Source organism: Solanum verrucosum, unplaced genomic scaffold (genome assembly GCF_900185275.1).
Source record: "Solanum verrucosum unplaced genomic scaffold, falcon-dt-bn FXZP01000016.1, whole genome shotgun sequence".
In the NCBI taxonomy this organism is placed as follows: Eukaryota; Viridiplantae; Streptophyta; class Magnoliopsida; order Solanales; family Solanaceae; genus Solanum; species Solanum verrucosum.
The window spans coordinates 371580-393246 of record NW_026020243.1 but is presented as its reverse complement, the minus strand read 5'-3'; the positions used below and the strand labels follow the sequence as shown (position 1 = coordinate 393246).

At 31.4% G+C, this 21667-nt stretch overlaps 1 protein-coding gene and 1 pseudogene across 1 annotated transcript; both read left to right on the top strand.

Moving 5' to 3' along the window:
* The first annotated feature begins 12168 nt into the window (after positions 1-12168).
* On the top strand, positions 12169-20148 carry LOC125832977 (two-component response regulator ARR2-like). Its single transcript, XM_049512143.1, has 8 exons — positions 12169-12302; positions 14738-14895; positions 15740-15892; positions 16000-16263; positions 16374-16450; positions 17807-18030; positions 18108-18246; positions 20045-20148. The coding sequence occupies exons 2-8, from the start codon at positions 14775-14777 to the stop codon at positions 20123-20125; spliced, it is 1059 nt and encodes a 352-aa protein (XP_049368100.1). The 5' UTR covers positions 12169-12302; positions 14738-14774; the 3' UTR covers positions 20126-20148.
* A 172-nt stretch (positions 20149-20320) lies between these two features.
* On the top strand, positions 20321-20446 carry LOC125833017 (U1 spliceosomal RNA; annotated as a pseudogene).
* Positions 20447-21667: the final 1221 nt, after the last annotated feature.

Genomic DNA, 21667 nt, shown 5'->3' with positions numbered 1-21667 from the left:
TCCCAATACATCGCGTCTCGATTTCGAATACATCGCTCAACATCCTAATACATCGTGTCTCGATTTTGAATACATCACACAACGTTTCGATACATCATCGGGTACGTCCGGATACATCACGTAAAGTGATGTATTAGAAAGTAGGAACGAGAAATTTTTTTAAATGGTGGGAATTTTTAGAGAATATGGTAAAATAAGTCATGTATTTAGATAATTTTTCTTGTTTATAATTAACTCAATCCGTCTAATCCATTCATGTTTGGGCGGGTTATGAATCTGCCTATCCATTTATTAGCTCAAGTTTATTTCAGTCCAACTCATTTCAACTCATTAAAATTGGGTTAATTTATAGCTCAAATTGACTCACGTCAAATCTTATCAAAATATTTTTTAAAATATATATTTTTGATTCGATATGCTATATAATAATAATTTTACTAGGTACTAAAATTTTATAAAAGAATAAATAAAGCAATTAAATTGGACAGGTGAGTTATAACACACAATTTAGCTTATTTTCATCCCAATTCATTTCTGCTCAAGTAACTTTTGAGAATTGGGCGGGTTACTAACTTGTCCATTTACTAATTCAACCCATTTTGATCCACATAAATTTAGCTCAACATGTCCATTTGACACCTCTAAATGTTTGAATTAGTAATGCTATAATATTAGTTATGTTGAGATTATTTCTTATGCAATATATGATTGGTGTATTAAAAATAACATGCATTGCATGATTTCTATAAAAAATAGATTTGTTTACATACCCTCCACAAATATGATAAAAAGAATGTGGAAAAGATTTTGAGGAATAATTGTGACTTTAATCAAAGTATCAAATTAATGCATGCATTGAAATCTTTGCATTACTATTACTATAGATTTTCATGTATTAGTTATTTATAACTTAATACTCCCTTCGTTCATTTTTAATTGTCGCATATTTTTACTTATACATAATTAAGAATGTATTAATTATCAATGAGTTCCATCAGAAGGACTGTCTAGACATCCCCATTTTCACACCCTAAAACCTCTACTGTGAACAAATGAATGAATGGGAATATCATCGAGAAATATGACGAGATGAATAAATAAAATAAATATTTTAAAATAAAAAAATTAATCGAATCAATAAACAACACCAAATGAGAGGGTCAGTATTATTATGGTTTCCCCAGGAAATGTGTAAAATGTGCTACCAATTATATTTTTCATTCATTTTTATTTATTCGTGTATTAAATTTTGCATGTATCTTAATAAATAATGGTTAATATGAATATTTTATTATTAACTCTTGAAAAATGATTTGTAAAATAAGTAATTAGTGCTAGCTGAGTGTAAAATAGAAAAAAATAATTATTACTATCTTTTTTTATATAATAAAAGTGATAAATAAAAATAAAAATAAAAATTTATTTTTGAAATAGTGGACAAGTAAAAATAAACAGATTGGAGATGTATATGTTATGAAGTTGGAAATTGGATTTTTTAAGTTTGCTAGTTGCTACTCCCTCTGTTCCATGTTAGTTTTCCACCATATTATAAATACATTAATTATTCCAAATTACTTGACATTACAAAATCAAAATAAAATTAAGTGATAAGGGTCTGAAAAATACTCCAATTTTGACCGAACTTGCTGTTACGATAACAAACTTCAAAAAGGACCTTTTACCCCCATGTACTATTTAATAGTACCTTTTACCCCGTACTATTTAATAGTACCTTTTACCCCCGTACTATTTAATAGTGTTTTTAAAGGTATATATGTGTCTACGTGGACATCATAAATATTGCATCATTTTAAATAATAATGTGTCCACGTGGGCACATATATACCTTTAAAATACACTATTAAATAGTGCGGGGGGGGGGGGGGTGTAAAAGGTCCTCCATAAAGTTTGGTATCGTAACAACAATTTCGGCCAAAGTTGAAGTATTTTTCAGACCATTATTCCTAAAATTAATTATTTTTTTCTCATTAGACTCTAACAATTTATTTTTAAAAGTGTAAATAAATTTGCTAGGTTAGAAGCTTGATCTTTTTAAAAAAAAATAGATAATGATTTTGAGAACCTATTTGGAGTAGCATGTTGAATTTTGACCTATTATCTTTTGGGATATCGTGCAAAGTTGTATATATAGGTTGCAGAATAAATCGATCAACAATAAAAATTTTAAATTAATTAAATCAATAAATTTCGAATGTCAAAACTAAAAGAAAAGAGGGAAGAAAAGGGTCATTTTTTTCTACGATTGCCCCACGGTAAAGTGTGTACAATGTGCTACTAATTATTTTCATGAGTAATTATTTTCATGTTTCTTATTTTCTTCAAATGTCCCCTTCAATGGACTTAACTTTTATTTATTTTTCAACTTTCATAGACTTATTAATAGTAGGAATTTGGTAAGGTCTCTTTCATTTTCCATAGTTTGTTGACTAAATTATTCTAAATTTCCATGTAACACGATTTTTTTAAAAAAAAAAATTATGTTTGATATTTACTTTGAATTCCACTAATTCGAAGTCACGTAAAATAATTTTTTTACTTTGAGAGATAAGGATATGATAGTAACATTATTATAGTTTAACGTGAAATACTCAAACTTGTTATATGTTAGAAATTATATATATGATATAATGTGTTACACATATAGTTATGAGATTTTTATATATGAATAATCAGTTGGAGTTACCACATACCTTTTTGGTCGATATATATAAACTATACATTAAATTTACATAGTTATACACACATTATATATGGATTATGCAAAATTATGGTTTACTCCAACTGAACGTTTGAATAGGTGATAAAATATTTATATTAGACACTTTTGACTCAAATTTTATAAAAATAAATAAATTTTTGTGCGTTTTCAAATGTCCAATGTGTATATAATTAATAACATAAAATATGTTTTATCTTTTAATTATACATATCAATATTAATTGGAAAAAGCTTGAGTTTTACGACTTATTTAGTCAAATGCTTATAATTGAAAAAACTTACATATTTTAGATTATTAACTTATCTATATAATGGACGCATGAGGACGCGTGCAAAAGTTTTTTAAAATTTCAATTTGAAGTATCTAATAAGAACACTTTATCGTGTGTTAAGGTTCTCAATTGAAACATGACGTAGTTCGACTATCTAAATGATATTTATTGACAAGTTTACGAGAAAATCATTATATTCAAAATGAAAAAAAATTTAATCAGGTCACTCATGTGGGTCAATCAAGATCTATATAAATAAAATAATTAATATGTATTTATTATATATCTAATATTTACAAAAAAGAAAGAAGGGGAAAACAATGGTTACGAACACACTACAAGAAATCATAATTGTTGTCACTAAATATTAGCTTTTGTGATTGCATTATAAATGGTCTCTATTTTAAGTTTCACCATTATATTCTTGAATGTTTCTATTAAGAGTTAATAATTGTTATTTTCCTAACTGTTTTATATCTTTTAGTAATTATTAGTGGAGATTCAATCTCACTATGCTATAATCTAAGGCTAATTTCAAATATATACAATAAACTTATTAGTTTACAATAAATATAATTGTTTTCTATTTATATAAAAAATAGTCAAAAACCGTACAAAGTAGTTACTCACTACATAATATAGCTTGCCAAAAGTCATAAAAAGGATACATTGACTATACAATATATCTCACATATACATGAGTTATACATTGACTATACATTGTGATACACTCAAAAAGCTTAATATAGGTTAACTATCCATTAAGTATATAAAGACTATACATGAAGTATACTACTATTCAATCTCGATCAATTGAAAATCACATCTAAACAGTACAAAATTTTACCGCTTGTTGAATCTAATACTGTAATTAGAAAAATGTTACATATTTTAAATGATTAACTTATCTATATAATGGGCGCTTGAGAACGCGCGCAGAAGTTTTTCAAAATTTCAATTGGAAGTATAGTAAAAACACTCTATCATGTGTGTTAAGGCGTGCTCAATTAAAACATGACGTAGTTCAACTATCTAAAATGGCATCTACTGGCAAGTTTACAAGGCTATCCATGTATTCAACATGAAAAAAATTGAATCAGGTCATTCATGTGAGTCAATTCATATCAACTTAAATAGAATAAGCAATATGTATTTATCATATATTTTATATTGTCTCTATTTTGAGTTTCACTATTATATTCTTGATTGTTTCAATTAAGACTTACTATTATATAATTGTTTATCTTCCTCACTATTTTATATATTTTAAGTAATCATCAATGGAGATTTAAATCCACTATAATTGTAACACATCGCTATTTGAAAAAACTAGAATTAGAAAGAAACTATTTTTGGAAAGATTAATTTTGGCAATTTATGCTAAGTATGAGTTTTGGGTCAACTTCAAACGACCATAACTCTCAGATGAGTTAGGTGGGCTATAAGATATAACATGAAAGGTCTTGGAATCATCTTTCAAACGCCATTGAGTTTGCTAATTTTCGAGCTCGAATTTAAGAGGGGTATTTTGGTCTTTTTCTTATCCAATTAAGTTATTTCGTTTTTAGTAATTAATCAGGGGTCTAAACTGAATTGATTCAGTTTACACACTCAAATTTCACGCTAGGGTTTTTAGAGAAAGAACTCAATAGGAGAAAGGAGGAGAAAAAGTCAAGATTTCGTCAAGTTCTTGAAGGTTTCGTTGCGGATTTTGCCACGGGTTGATCCCTAAGAGGTATGTGAGCTCACATAGCGTTGGGTTCGTTCACCCACACGCCAATCATATTAATTTTAGTGTATTTCCTTCCTAAAAAGTTGAAGATTTGATGTTCTTGAGTTGTGTTCTTGAAATTTCCTTCATTCTTGAATTTGGATGGGATTGATGAGTTTCTTGAGATAGTCTTACCGATTTCAAGAGTTATTTTGAGTACATGTATTAGGTAACTGAATCTAAAGAGAAATTGAGAAAAAGAATCGAATTTAATTGAGTTAAGATTAGAAAGCGAGTTGAAAAATTCGTCGAGGTTGCTTAGGGAAGGTCTGGCGTGGCGTTCCCCAGATGCGCCAAAGGGATTGGGGTGGTCCGCCAGCAGTGCGCCACAAAGTAGTCTCTGAACTTTAGGGGCTGGCGCCTCGCGCCAGCAGTGTGCCGGGGTCGCCTGCCCCCATCCATTTTCTGCTGTTTAGCCCCTCTGAGTCCCTATAAAATGTACTAATACTTTCTATTGATTCTAACTACTCTAAATGACTTCTAAACATCTAGAAATCATCCATAAACATGAATCATAACCTTGAATCCATAAATTCAAATTCAAGGAAAGTTAAGAGCCAAGTCTAGAGAGTTCTTAGAGTCTTTTCAAAAGTCTTTTACAAATGTTTTAAACTTGTTTTAAGACTTGAGCGTTTAGTTGAGTAAGAGTAAGAGTAATAGTGAAGTTCATTTTCTTAAAAGATTATATTGGAACTAAGTATTCCTAAAGAGTAAATGTTTTCACATCTAAATAAGAGAGAAACCACCGATTTCCAAGAGAGTTTTGAGCTAGTTTTTGAGTAATAATCTCAAACCATAGAGAAAGAGTGGGAGTAGTATTGAGCACCGATATAGGGACGAGTTCATAATAACTCAAGTCTCCATAAACTATGTAGCCAACCTGGGTAGAAATGATCATACTTTTTAGATGATTTCTTAATGTTTTTAAGCATAGCTTAGTGAATCCACTTAGTTGAGGCGTTCTATATCCCTGCAAGTTATAGGACAGTTCTGGCAGCGTGAGCAAGACACTATATCATCACATAGCTCATAGTGATGGTTATCGGTTAGAAAATCTCCCAAATAGAGTTTATTTTTGTATTCTTATATACAACAGAGATATTATTGTATTTTCTAATACTTTCAGATGTTATTTACTGTTTTAAATGTTTTATATGAACTGCATCTTTATTGTTGTTTATTTCTACATTGAGTTGAGTGTCCATGAGTTGAGTAAAACTGAGGTAAGAGTTTCTTTCAGATTCCAGTTCAAGCACATGTGTTGTTTAGATTTCTCCTCACATGCTCGTACATTCAATGTACTGATGCCATTTGGCCTGCATCGTTTTATGATGCAGATACAAGTAATCAGGATCAACATCCAGCGCTTCGTTGATCCAGTTGAGCATTTCAGAGTCTTTTGGTGAGCCTCCTTGCTTTTGAGAGGATATTTTTTTATTGCTTTGTTATTTCAGTTGTTAGGATGATCGGGGGTCTTGTCCCGACATCCCTCATAGTATTAGAGGCTTCACAGATAGTTAGACATCAGTAGTTCATTAGTCTTATGCATTTTAGTTGTTTTGATTGTAAGACTTGAGTTGCCTTAATGGTCAGTTGAATGTTTCTTTACAACCTTCTAGTTATTTCATGAATTTATCTTGTTGAGTAAAGTCTTCCGCTGAGTAGTAAGCCAGGCCAATGGTTCGCTTGGGGCCACCAATGGTTCTCGAGTGCCAGTTTAACCCAGGGTGTAGGCTCGGAGTGTGACAATAATATACTCTATAACGAATCATCAGTATAACTACTGATTTGTCATCTTCTCGTATAACTCAAATAATTTTTGATTAGTTGAAGAGTCTAAAGCTCTACCAAAAGAATATTTTCCTTCAAAATATAATTACTCTCTTTTGTATAGTGAATAAGCTGAAGACTTAAAATGTTTTTTTGTCTTAATTATCTCTACACTAACCTCAAAATATAAATACAATATAACACTTTTCGTCCACTTCTAATCTCTTTTCACTACTCAATACAAGGAAGAATACATCCTTTATGTAGGTGTATAATTTATTCCACACACGAACGTAGATAATCATTTGAGGAATAGTTGGGGTAATTAATAAAAGATAACGAGAAGAACATGGCATTGTGGCTACATTAGTTACAATAAAACTTATATATATTTAATTATTTTCATTTATTTATTTGTAAAATATTCATTTCCCTCTCCACTTTATTTTTTAAATATTTTTTTGTCTTTTCATTTTAAATTATTTTGAAGAAATTATGTATATTTTATAATAACAAAATCTTTTTTAAAAAAACATATGTCATTTTATTTTTAACGTTTTTTTAAAATATTTTATATGATTTTCTTCACTTATTTTTACATCCATCTGAGATTAAATTATTTTAAGTAGAAGATATTTGGAATTAAATTTAAAACCAAATCAAAAGGAAAGACAAAGAAAATAAAATGAAAATAAAATCAATAATAATAAAGAAAAAGAGAGAGAAAAAACAATGAATGAAGTTTTAAAAAATTAAATATAAGGTAATTTTTTTTCAGAAAATCCTTGTAGTAACTTAATTTAAATACAAGATAAAGAAAATAACAAGATTTTTTATAAAGGAATTAAAAGATTTTTTTTTTATATAAAAAATAATATATATCTATCATATATTTAATATTTACAGCTAAAAAGAAAGGGTAAAGAAAGTTATATCTCTGATCCAATTAACTAGTCACATGCAGTAAATCGCATGTATCCAATGCGATTTACGCATTATAATAAAGCATATCTATTGCGACGACATTTAGTGGCGATTCAACTTATGGCCACCAAAGTATTAATGTTGGTAGGTAAAGTGCTCCCAAAGTATTACTTTTTGCTATTGCATTATATGTTGTCTCTATATTCAGTTTCATTACAATATTTTTGATTGTTTTTATTAATTTTTTTAGAAGAAGAAAAATACTATTTTTATAATTGTTTATCTTCTTCACTAATTTTATTGCATAGTTTTATTAATAAAAATATCGTTACGTAATTATTAATGGAGATTCAAGTCTACTATGGCATAATCTACTTCAATCATGAGTATAACTCTTGATTTTCCCCTTCCAAAATACAATAATATGACAACATCATATAACTCACAATTTCAGATTAGTTAAAGCTCCACCAAAAGAACTCTTTCCTTCGACTTATTGTTTCTCTTTTTATATAGCAAACAAGTTGGAGACTTAGATTTATTTTCCTTGTTTCAACTATCTCTTTCGCTACACTAACCTCAAAAAGTAAATAAAATATAGTACTTCTCATCCCCTTCTAATCTCTTTTCACTATTCAACCATGTATGATTTTTGAGGATTAGTGGAGCAATTAATAGGAGATAACGAGGAGAACATGTTATTATTGTTATATGAGTTACAATTGATCATGCCACAACTTTCTACACTTTATGCCTACTAATTATCGAGCATTTAATATTTTAATTTCTAATATTAAAATGCACAATAATACCAACTCAATTATATATATATATATATATATATATATATATATATATTCTATTCTACTTATATATAAGAGGGAGTTTATGATGGGACATTTGAATGTCCCATCATAAACTCCCTATATAATACATAATATAATAATATAATATAATAAATCATTTTTTCTACTATATAATATATATAATATATATTTATTTTCTAAGGGAGTTTATTCTACTTATATAATATAATATAATATAATATAATATAATATATACATAAACTCCCTTTTATTATATAGTAGAAAATAAATAATATATATATATATGTATATATATATATATATAATATAATATATAATAATATAATATAATAAATCATTTACAAATGACTTAAAATATTTAATATTTAAAATTCTACCATAAAATAGGTTGACTCTCAAAATTCTATCCGGGTCACATATATTGAGACAGAAAAAATAACATATATCATTTTAAAATTACCAAAAAAGTATTAAAAATAATAATAATTAACAACCTAAAATATCTGGAAGACATTTTAAAAGGGTTAATTTTGTAATTTTATCCATATCACATAAATTAGGAAGTTATTTGAAAGTTACATAAAATATTATAAATCACAATAATTAATAACTTAAAAATTTTTTTAAAAAAAAAGTGCAAATGATGACTCTTCAAATTTCATTTATGTCACATAAATTGAGACAACAAAAATAGTATATATTGCGTCCATTTTAATTTATTTGTCTTAATTATTTTTTTATATTTACAAATTGCGTAAAAATACTATAAATCATGATAATTGACAACATAAAATATGTTTTGAAAAAGATACAAAAAATTGCACTGATTCTTGAAGTTAATCTATCGTAAAAATACTATAAATCATGATAATTGACAACATAAAATATTTTTAAAAAATATACATATAAATTTTTTTGATTGATTCTTGAAATTAATCTATCGTTAAAATTTATGTATAAAATACAATAAATCGTGATAATTGACAACTTAAAATATTTATTAAAAATGCACAAAAAAAGAAATTGACTGATTCTTAAAATTAATCTATCAATGTCACATAAAATGAGACAAAAGTAGTAATATGTATTATTTAATGTCAAATTACTGAAAACTACGTAAAATGTATTGTAAATCTTAACAATTAACAACATTTGATTAACTCTTGAAATTTTATCTATGCTACATACATTGAGACAAGTAGAGTAATATATATTAAGTATTTACAAATTACGTAAAAATATTATAAATTACATTATTAACAACTTAAAATATTTAAAAATCATATTAAATTTAAATAACTCACTATATTTTATCTGTGTCACATACATTAGGACAAAAAATAATAGTTATTGGGCCCGTGCGTAAGAGAGTTTATGCCCAAGTATAATATATAATATTCAATGACTCTCCAAATTTCATTTGTGTCACATAAATTGAGACAACAAAAATAACATATATTGGGTCCATTTTAATTTATTTGTCTTATTTTTTAAAAAATTTTATATCTAAAAATTGCGTAAAAATACTATAAATCATGATAATTGACAACATAAAATATGTTTTGAAAAAGATACAAAAAATTCCATTGATTCTTGAAGTTAATCTATCGTAAAAATACTATAAATCATGATAATTGACAACATAAAATATTTCAAAAATAAATACATTTAAAAAAATTCGATTGATTCTTGAAATTAATCTATCGTTAAAAATTATGTATAAAATACAATAAATCGTGATAATTGACAACTTAAAATATTTATTAAAAAAACAGAAAAAAAATTGACTGATTCTTAAAATTAAATTGTGATAATTGACAACATAAAATTGTTCAATAATGTTGTATGTGGGTAGTCTTATTCTGCCTTGAATAGCGTCAAAGAAAGTACAGGTTTGTGATAAAAAAGCTTATTCCTTTATCCACGCAAACAATCGCTTCAAAAACTTCGTTATTAGCCCCAAAACATACCATTTATGTAAATCTAGTATATATATATATTTGACATATAAACTTTTGTGTCCACACGTAAATAGGAAAGGGTTGCTATTAAATACTCAGCCTAATTAGTCCAAAGTACTATTGTGATTTGAATGGTATACAATTGTGTGATTTGTGGAATTTAATACTGTAATATTTATTCAAACTTTGCATATATAATAATAATAATAATAATAAATTCACTAAATATTTAAATATAATTTTATTATTATTATTATTATTATTATTACCTTGTATATATAATAATAAAAATTTACTAAATATTTTTAAATATTTAAATATGATCCATAGTTTGCATCAAATTTAACTTGTGAATTTGGTAGACTTAAGAATGGTTTAGTATCAGAATGAGATAAATAAAGTTATTCCATAAATAGAGATATTTTATGAGATTAATTGTGCACATATAAAATATAATAATTGATCCCATCATTATAGAATAAATGATGGGGTAAATAATCTCAGAACTAATAATTAATATCCTTAACTAAATAAAGATAAATAATCTTACATTTTATTCCGAAACTATCATCCTCATTCCTCATACCAAACGAGCTCGTTTGATACGTGAGATAAGACATAAATAATCTCGAGATTCATTTTAAGATGAGTTCATCTCATATTTAATTGAAGTAAAATCGTAGGATAACTATCAAAAGTAAAATAACAATTTCGAAATAACTAATCTCGCTATTACTTATTCCTCAACCAAACAAGCTAAATTATTAATTTTTGAGAAATTTGAAGGATAGTTTAACACAAAGATAAGGGCATTTTTGGCATTTTTCCGTTGCTTTGGTATAGTGCACAATTTTTGGCCGGAGACGGATAATCAGCCCTCCACCGCCACCGTAGGATTTATCAACCCATCTCCGAGCAGCAAATAGGATTTTTCATCAATATGGCTTCACTAATGGCGTAATTTTGGTTTGTTATCGATCATCTAGCTATGTATTACTCATTTGATATGATTCTAGCAGCTTTGCAGAAGCAGAGTTTCATTATGTTCCATTGCTTTCCGAGTTTGGTCCTGACTCTCGAAATTCGAACGGTGCCACAAAATTAAAAAGGTTTTACTTCATGTAGTACTTTTTCTTGTAATATCAATATTGCATTCATCAGAACAGTACAGACGGTAGTTAACAAGAAGGTGTTAGTGTTACTATTGGTTTAATTGAGATCTTATTCGACATTATCTCCTGTTTGGTTTGATCATTGATGGTTATATTCTATTTATGAAGTTGTTAGGTTTTGTTTTAGCTATTTAATTTGTAGAATTGATTCTCTTTGAAGGTGATCTAAGATGAGATATTAGAGATTTTGTAATGAGATTTGGGGTTGATGCTTATATTCTTTTTACCACAATCAAGTTTTTGATAATTTCAGCTCCATAATACTTGCCCCATTCTCAATTCAATGTATTGTGCAGCAACACTTCTTACACTGTCAATCAAGCATGTTAATATGATCTCTCTACTTGAAGGTCGAAGCGAATTCATCAAACTTGTTGAGTTAGTTCATTTTTTGTGTAGAGGATGTTGTAAGCTGGGACACGGAGATTATTTCATATATGAAAACTGTAAATCTTATCTTGCGGAAACAATGACATCCGATAGACTGCTTCTTCGTTAGAATCTATTATAAGCATCTTGCTTGCGGTATAATCCCCACCAGTTTTTTTGATCTAAAGAGATGATTATTTTTCCACCGCTGACCATGTAGTCAGTCATTCTTTGGATTTTTTTTCCTTTTATGGCCCAGTTGCTTTTGTGGTGTTGGATTGCTTCATGTTGTCCCACCTTCTCACTTCTATCTTCCCAAAATAGATGATGCTCCTAACATATTAACTCTGTCCAGTCTGTTGCTTCAATTGCTGCAGAGTTCATGGCAGACATCGGGCACACGTTTGATGATGATGATCTCAAGCAACCTTATTACAACATGTTTTCTCTGATGGGGACTGGGTTCTTTGGTTCTGTTGGTTGCATTATAAACTTCGGTATGTACTAAGTACTAACCTTTTTCTTGTGTGGTTACACACGTCTATAGATTACACTGTATCAAAATTCTATAATGTCAAGAGGAGGGGCTCAAACTGCTCTAGCACTATTTCCTAGGAGAACTCTATATTTGATGACGTGGAAGTAATATATGAACGATGATCCTCGTGACTTCTATATATAAAATGGATAGACTTTCTGGTCTCATATGTGATGCAATAAGAGTTAATTGATGATCTTGTTTTCACTGTCTACATTTTAGAACGGATGAACAACACTAACCGTAAGGGGTTGTATGGTATAGGGGATGGGGAATTAGTTATCCCACTATATATATGGGATAACTTAGCCCATCATTGTAGTACAATGGTGGGATAATCCAGGGACTAACTAATACCCCGAACCAAATGCAGGATAAAATAATCGTGCATTTTATCTCGGGATTATTTTCCCTTGTCCCTTGTACCAAATAACCTCTAAGTGGGATGTGTAACAACATTTTTCTAATTGCACCAAAATTAAGGTTTCATCCATTAGAACTTCACTATTAGAATGAATCTACAATTGTCCACCAAGTTATCAAAGTAATCTTTAGCTGTAAATTTGAATGCAAGATAACCCATACATGGTGATTTGGTTAGTAGAGAGATCTGCATTGTAGGATTTCCTGCTCCAGTTAGGTTCTTTCAAAGAATAAATGTGACTGATTAGATGTTGAGCTCTGTTAGATTGTGATTGACTAGATTTTGTGGTCAAAGGTTATCCCGTGTGACCCTTAACAACAGTCTGACAGTCCTTCACATCTACCTTAGGTCTAGTTGTATCATCTCAGCACAAAAAATGCTATTCATATGACAGTTTATGCCTTGAAATTTCACACTTCAAGAAATTGGTCGATTTTTGATGGCCTTCGATGGACCAAGAAGCTGTCAAGGCATCAACATATACATCAACTAAAAGTCGTCTAAAAGTTAAATTTCTTGATTTCTAATGTGATTTGTTTTTCGATTGAAAGGGCATTGCAATCCATCAAAGATTGTTTGCACCATTTTGTAGGAAGATGTTTTAGAGGACATTTCCTTCTCTGTTGGTAGGAATAAGTCTGCCAAAATTCTTGACAAATAAAAGATTTTTAGGGCTTCCATCAGTCGAATTAATTTTAGTTGGAGACCTGACTGTCAGAAGACTATTTCATAGTTCATTACGTTTTGGCAGGTCGGTCGTTGGGAGCTCGACTTTTAATAAAGGAAAATATTTGTACTTGTGAGTGAGTTTTGGTAGAGTTTTTTTTTTTTTTTTGGTTTCCTATCCGGTGTCCGGTACCCACATTGGAGCTCACTTATTCCGGATTTGCGCTGTGTAGGGCCCCATTCGGGGGGAAGCTCTCCCTACCAAGGATTTTTCCATACCTAGGGCTCGAACCCAAGACCTTTGATTAAGAGCGGAGCAACCCCATCCATTGCACCACATCCTTTGCTCGAGTTTCTCCATTTAGATCTAAGATCCCCTGTCCCCATCAACATTGCTGCTCACCACTCCTCTCTTGTGGTCGCCACTAGCTAGTAAATCTCCCTTCCCCTGCTGATGATCCTTTTCCTTTTTGTCTCCTTTTTTATTTATTGATACATTTATGATATACTTATGTTTTTTCAATGTTATGTTAGTTTGGCCAATATTATTATTGGAACATTGTTGTTCTAGTTTCAGTATTGCATAAGATCCAAACGAGATCAACTTTCTATAATGGTTGGTTGACATATATCAGATTGAGTATCAACGTTTGAATATAGATTTGTTGGTCATCTCAATAAAGTTGCATTGCTGAGGTGGGTTGACGAAATGCAAATTCAATAAACTGTTGTGATGCTATCTAATTCATTATAGCTATCGAAAGATGCAACACTGTAGTTACCTTATAATGTCTTATTTGTCAACATTGCTTTCTCTGAAGGGGGGTTTGTTGACTTTAGCTTAGAAATTTGGTTTGCAATGTCTATTGCACTTTCAGAAGTACAGGTGGAGCCCTGCATATAATATTATCTTGTCGATATTTATGTTAACATTCTTTAAATCAAAATTTAAGTTATATAAAATATATTCTTTTAAAAATAGTGGGCTGGCCTGGCGTGGGCTGCAACCCGCATAATGATGGGCTGGGCTGACTGTTTTTTGGCCCACCAAAATAATGAGCCAGCCTGGCCTAACTCGTAAAATCAAAGCCTGTGCGCACCCAAAGGGTAGCGGCTGCGGGTTTCCCTTGTCATAAAAAAAAATCAAAGCATGTATGGGTTACCCCGAATGGACTGAATCGGCCCATATTGACAGCTCTATCTATAAATTTTTCCCTTTCTTGCTCTGAACAAAACCATCTACAACACCTGCGGCGATTGTCATTATTCAGTGTGACCTAATAGATCTTCATTTACATTAACAGGTTAAATCTTTGCCGCAGATTCAAACCTTGCTTACCAATGGAAGTTGAGACACATATGTCTTTCAGAACTGCTGAAAAAATCAGCATTTTGGTGGTGGATGATGATGCCACGTATCTTCCGGTTGTTGCTGGGCTACTCAAGAAATGCAACTACCAAGGTACTTATACCAAATCTTTGGTGATGTCTTTGTCGTCTTCTTTTTTCATTTCCTATTTGGTGTGGATTCTGGAATGCAATGATTGCTTTTTTCTTCCCCTAATTTGATAGATCCTAGAGTTGAAAGTGGTAAGCTTTAGATCTTCAAGTAGCATGATGTATGAATTCAAATTACCTATTGAATGTACCAAAATTGTTTATACTTCCTTTTTAGGAATAAGAAATGGAACAATTAATTTTAGGTTCCACTTTACTTTGTTAGATCTTCTTTGGATCCGATGTGTGTTTGACTTGATGAAGAATGAAGAGGAATCACAACGACAGACCACTTTTTGAACATAGTTGCTCTCAGTCCTTTTTATTGTTAGTGAAAGATGTAGAGGAGTCTATCAATAGATTGGTTGAAATGTTCTCAGATCATCAATATATGCCTTGGCCCTTGCCCACCCTTCTCAAACTCCCCCACTGCACCAATTTCTATTTAACTTATGATATTGTGAGAATTATCAAATCAAAATTTCTTTTTTCTTTTTCGGTTTGTAGTAAGAATTGTACAAGAACTATGCGAAGCAGAAAAAAATAATTTAATGAATCTGATAAGAACATTAAGTGTATCTGTATTTATGGAATTATCTTTACTATAACCACAATAATCGATCTTACATCAGCATATGTATGGAAAAAGTAGTTCCCTTGTTTTGGCTAATAATCCTAATGTCAGAGCTTTTATAAGCAACGTAGTGTAGGATATTGGTATTTGGATTTTTAAATGTTTCTATATGGAATGTTTGTCATTTCCCCTTCATAATACATCTAATCAATAAACTATTTTGGTTTTTCTCCAGTTGTGACTGTCAAATATCCAGTAGATGCTTTGTCTAAACTTAAGATCAAAGGCGACTCTTTTGATCTCGTTGTCACTGATGTGCACAAGTCTGATATGAATGGCTTTGAACTTCAACAAGTGATAGCCCAAGCGTTTGAAATACCTGTTTTATGTGAGTTGATTTCTTCTTCTTCTTTTTTTCTCCGTAAAATGTTCAGTGTTCTATTCATTGGTTGTTAGAGACAAGTTTATGATTTAAGCTTATGTACTAAATGCCAGCGATGTCAGCTGACGACAAGGAAGGTACAATCTTGAAAGGACTAAAGGGTGTATCAGTCGACAATCAAAGAGATCAAGGGCTGTGCACAGCGTTGAAGGAGAAGAGAGGTAAAAAACCTGTCCCTGGGAAATCTGCAATGAAACTGGGGAAACAGGGCAAAGATAACAGTGTCAATTTTGTTCTACCAACAAAGTGTCAGATTATGTGGACAGAGTCACTTCACAACACATTCCTGGAAGCCATTAGAAACATTGGGTTTGACAGTAAGTTGTTGTTGCTAGTGTATTCACATTATTGAAAAGAATTTTTCTGAGGTGTCTAACAGAAAGGAATGTTAAACTGCCAATGATTTGTTAGCTTAATTTTCATGCAGAAGCTGTGCCAAAGAAGATTCATGAACACATGAAAGTCCCTGGATTAACTAGAGAAAATGTCGCCAGTCATTGGCAGGTCTACTTCTAAATACATATGTTTAACTATTATTGCTATGGTTTTCTCATATAAAATAGTTGAAGTAATGTTTGATTTCTGTTTTACTTTGCTTGAACTAGTGTATACTCTTATAGAATAAGATAACTCAGATTTTTGTATTTGTTTTACTTTAATTATTAAGATATTCTTGATTCTTGACTATCTATATGCAATATTAATCATCAATTAGCTTTCGTCTTTAGAATCTTACTTTGATTTTTATATAATGACAACATAACACTCATTATTGATGGATTCTTCCTGCTAGCTTTGGCTTCATAGCTATTCTATTGATGGATTATTGTATTATCAACGTATGATCACCTCAGGGCTCATCTCTTCTGTTGGATGACTCTCAAATTCCTTTCTTGCAAATGAAGCTATGTTGCTTGGACTCTCCAAAATGTTGTCGCATCCTCCAAAAATGCTCTACTTTTGGAGGATCTTACACACACCCATCGACATTTTTGAAGAGTCTGAGAAACATAGAACTAAAGTAAATGCTGCCTTTCAAGACTGTTCTACATACTGTTGTAAGGCATTCCATGATCTCAATCTGTTCTTTGCTTGAAAAGCCCTTTTCAACTCTCAATTGATAGTGATTGAATAGGAGACTATTTTAAGACATTCCATGATCCACCCTATGAACTTCTCTGGAAAGTTCAGGGCCGTGAGAACCTGCTCCGTAAATTCCTGCTCCACTGAATCATGTCTTCTGCATATCCACCTTGACCATGCTTCTTGGAGACATCCCTTTTCTTCCATACCTTTTGATCAGCTCATGACTTAGTATTATGCTATCTGAGACATGACTTCCTTTGGTCTTGTAGTGATTATCTTTGACATAATTTTGTCTAGGATAGTGCAACAGGATAAGGGTCTGAATTCTCTTACATTGGTTGGATTTCTTTACTTTTGGTATGAGTTTCACACTGGTACAATTCACAGGTTTGTAAAGTTTCTGTCTTCTGAAAAACTCCAGTACTGCATCTTTATTTCTTCTCCAATTATTGACCATGTCTTTTTGAAGAATAAGGCATTAAATCCATCATGTCCTGGGGTTTTTTATGTATTCTATTCCTTTTAGTGCTTGGAGAACCCCTCTCTAATTTACTATTCAAAATGTGTCCCTCTTTGACGACATTGGGTTGAATAACAGGGATATGGTAGCTGCATTTGTCTTTGACTTAGTACTACTTTAGCAACTTTGTTTGCTGATGACAGAATTGCTGACTCTAAATCATCATTACTAAAACTTAGGTAGCACTTTTAATTTGTTCTGTCCTAATCATCAGTTCCTCCATTCATTTCAAGCAATTTGTTCTCACTTTGCAGAAATATCGTATTTACTTGCGCCGAGTTACTGATGCAAGCTCTAGTATCCAAGTTCCTGACATAAACTTAGCCAGTAGGGCTAATCAATCGACCATTGCATCTGGAACGCTTGGTAAACATAGACAATTTCATCAAGAGAATTTTGGAGTGCAGTCTAGTGTCCCCAGCTTATTGATTCACACTACAGGTTATCGGACAGGCAGTCTGCAACATCTTAAGAATAAGTACTTATGATAACCACTTCTTCAGGCATTAATCTTAGCTTAAAGCTATATCTATATTTGTTAATGATGTTTTCAGGGGGGAAAGAAGTTGATGTTGTGCTTGATCCAGTTCGTAACTTTTCTGTCTTTCACAACGTTAGTGCTACGCAAGGATCACAAGGCATTGGTGATCTTAGTGCTTCTTCCATGAATCAAGGGAATGATCAACCTCATCAGGTATATACTTTTTGAGCATTTTTCTTTATTCTTTGCAATTATGCAATCAAAAGTAAAAACTATACTCTTCCTTATTGTCTGATAATCATGTATTTTCGAATTTCAAGTTTGAACTTGATCTTCTCTCAATTTTAAAGTAGATATGGAATGATTTAAGAATACTATTTACAGATCAACTTTTTTTTAATGAAGTAAATACTAAAGAGTTGTCATTGAAAACCATCAGTAAGATGCCATGTGAGCAAAAAGGTACAAAAGTGGGTTAGCTCCATTACAATAAAGTCTAAACTAAAACCAAGGAGTTCACAAAGTCCAAAAAACTGTCAATACTATTTACGGTGGAGTTATAGTACCAACTGAACAAATGAACTAGAATCTAGATTTCAGTGAGTGAGTTGGAGTTGAAATCCCATCAAAGCACCTGCGGTTCCTCTCATTCTAGACGCACCAAAAAATTACTGCTGGAATCCTTCTCCAGATCTTCTTGATGGATTTGTCAACTCTTCAAAAAGTCCAACTTGTGAAAACATCCTTGGTAGAATGTGGAATGACCCACTGTAGGCTGAAAATAAACAGAAAAAAAACTCCAGATACTGCTGCAAATGGGCTAGGTAGAAGCAGATGATTGACACTTGCTGAATCCTATAGGCACATATAGCATCTATTGACTAAGGCAGTTTTTCCTATATTGAGATTGTCCTGTGTTAGAGATGCTTCATTTAAAGCAAAGGTGACCTTCCAGACATGCTTCCAAGGTCACTTGTCAATTATACCATTTTGAGAGCACATGATATTGTAGTTGTCCTTGACTGTAAACTGCCCATTTATGGAGTTCCCCCATACCATTCTGTCTCGGTGCTGTCCTTCAATTGTGTACTGTTTCAGAGTGGCTAATAATGTGAGGAGGTCATTTAGTTCCAGTATCTAAAGGTTCCTTCTGAATAGAGGGCTCCAAGAATTATCTATCTCTGTATGACATATGACTCTAGGTCTTTATTGGTTTCTATGAGGAGTAGTCTGGGATAGGAGTCTTTAAGAGCATTGCAGCCAAGCCATTTATCCTTGCAGAATTTTGTTTGAGATTCATTGCCACTTTATAGGAGATATTCTTGAAAAAGCCTGCTTGGTGGCCAACTACCTTTTTCTTTCTCCATATAAAATAAAATGTTTCCATAGCCCAACTCCATGAATTCCTGTGTCTTTTTTAGAACACAAATGACTGTGGGTTCCAAACTTGGCATCAATTACCGTCCTCCATAGTGTTGTATCTTCATGACCATATCTCCATAACCATTTCATTAGCATGCTCTTGTTGTCTGGACTCAAATTTTTTATTCCAAGACCCCCTTGTGATTTTGGCTGAGTGACTTTGACCTACTTTACCAATGAAAACTTGTGAGTCTGACAATTACCCTCCCATAGGCCATGAGAAAATCCTCCATTTGTCTATCTGCTTCAACACTGCACTAGGCATAGGGTATAGTGAAAACTGAAATGAAGTATGTGGGAATGCTACCAAGGACTGTGATTGCCAAGTTGCCAATCTCCTTTCAACCTTTTCTATGACACCATTCCAAACTTCAGGAGATTTTAGTTTTGCACCCAAAGGAAGACCAAGAAAGCTAGTAGGGAATGAATTTAAATTTAGAGATCTAGATATTACATCATAAAATTAATGCAACTTAAATTTTTCTCAGAGTTAAATATGCTTGTTGAAGCTCATAATTGATCCTCATAACTATTTGGGGGATGATCCTTTTTATAATATTTACTTTTCACATCATCACCATGTATGTAGCAAAACAATGAAGATGAGGCACATGTCAACTTTGATGGTGGTTTTAATCAGGATATGGAGAAGGAGGACTATTTGCAATGATTTAATCAAATACCATTCAACGCAAGTTTCTTTTTCATCATCCATATAAAGAATACAAGTGCTGCAATGTATTGGTTTGCTCATTGTAGGTTCTCATTTGCACATACAATTTATAATTAACAAGTACTATCATATTTCATTGTTCATTGAAACTCACCAATGCTAAGAATCAATTTGTTTTAAAAAGAAAGTGATAGACTTATCTGGACAGGGTCAATGGGCGATCATGAAGGCCCATGGTCTAGGCTGGTGACCTCCATTGCACTTTGGAAGGGTGCCCGCCTAAGGTCAGCCCAAGTGGTTGACCCTACGTCATAATGAAAAAAAAAGAATAAAAGAAAGTGATAGATCAACCGAACTATAGTTTGATGACAAGAATTTAAAGTCGTTATGCATTTTTGCATCTATTCTCCTTGTACTTGAGAATATTTCTAATCCTAGACTTTGCACCATATAACTGGATGTATTTAAATACTAAATCTCTTTTTGCAAATGACCAACTTCTAGCTTGTTTGGCCAAAGCTTGTGGAGGCAAAAATTGCTTATTTTTATAGAATTTTGAGGTGCTTGACCAAACTTCTAAGGGAAATTAAAGTGTTTTTGAGGAGGATTCACTTTTGAAAGTTTGACCAAACACAAATTGCTGCTCTATTATTGAGAAAAGTGTTTTTCATATTGATTAGCCAACATTGTTACTTTCTAGGGGAACTATTTTCGAAAACACCTTGGCAAAAGTACACTAAAAACGTAGAAATTTACTTAATCTTGTTGGTTGACGTATCTCAACTTCATAATGTCCTATCATATCCTTCTTTTGTTAAATTTATTTAGAAATGATTCACGCAGGCTATGCTGACCCAAGGTTGATGGGGAGTTTGGCCAGACCTACTACTCAGGTATTAATTCTTTAGTTTTAGTTAATTTCATTTCAAACATTGAATTTATGAATTATTAGATGTCAAATGTACATGTACACTAACTATAAATTTTCTGTTACATTTTTTCAGCAACCTAAGGGAGGGTGATTTTTTTTTTTTTTTGGATTTGGTGCGTACTTCAAGTTTCCCACAAAGGTAGGGTAAAAGTCTGCATACATCTTTACCCTTCCAGACTCCACTTGTGGGATTGCGCTTGATATGTTGCTGTTTTTGTTGTTGGCGTGTTCTTCAAGTCCTTGTGAAGATGAACAAAACACATTTAGTTCAATATAGCAACAAAACTGTTGGTGCTAGAGACAAATCAATGTTTTGCTTGATGTATTTCTTTTTATGGTACTTTTGGGATTATGATATGTTTTAACTTTTAAGAAATTGGTCCATTAATTTTTAATGAATCAATGTATTACATTTTGCTTAAGCTAGTGTGTCATTTTCATCTGATTTTCGGTATTCGTTTTGAGGTTAGAGTAATTTGAGTTCATGTCATGAAGTCTCAATTTGGGATAAATACGAACTTCAGGGCTCGAACGTGAAATTCTTTAATTAAGAATGGAGGGTATCCACAATCCTGTGAAACCCTTTAATTAAGAATGGAGGGTATCCA

What these genes read in the sequence shown, in the direction of transcription:
- LOC125832977 (XM_049512143.1), top strand. Translation starts at nt 14,775, where the DNA reads ATGGAAGTTGAGACACATATGTCTTTCAGAACTGCTGAAAAAATCAGC. An exon ending in GTTTGAAATACCTGTTTTAT is followed by an intron (nt 15,893 to 15,999) that starts GTGAGTTGATTT and finishes ACTAAATGCCAG; the next exon opens with CGATGTCAGCTGACGACAAG. An exon ending in GGAATGATCAACCTCATCAG is followed by an intron (nt 18,247 to 20,044) that starts GTATATACTTTT and finishes CCATGTATGTAG; the next exon opens with CAAAACAATGAAGATGAGGC.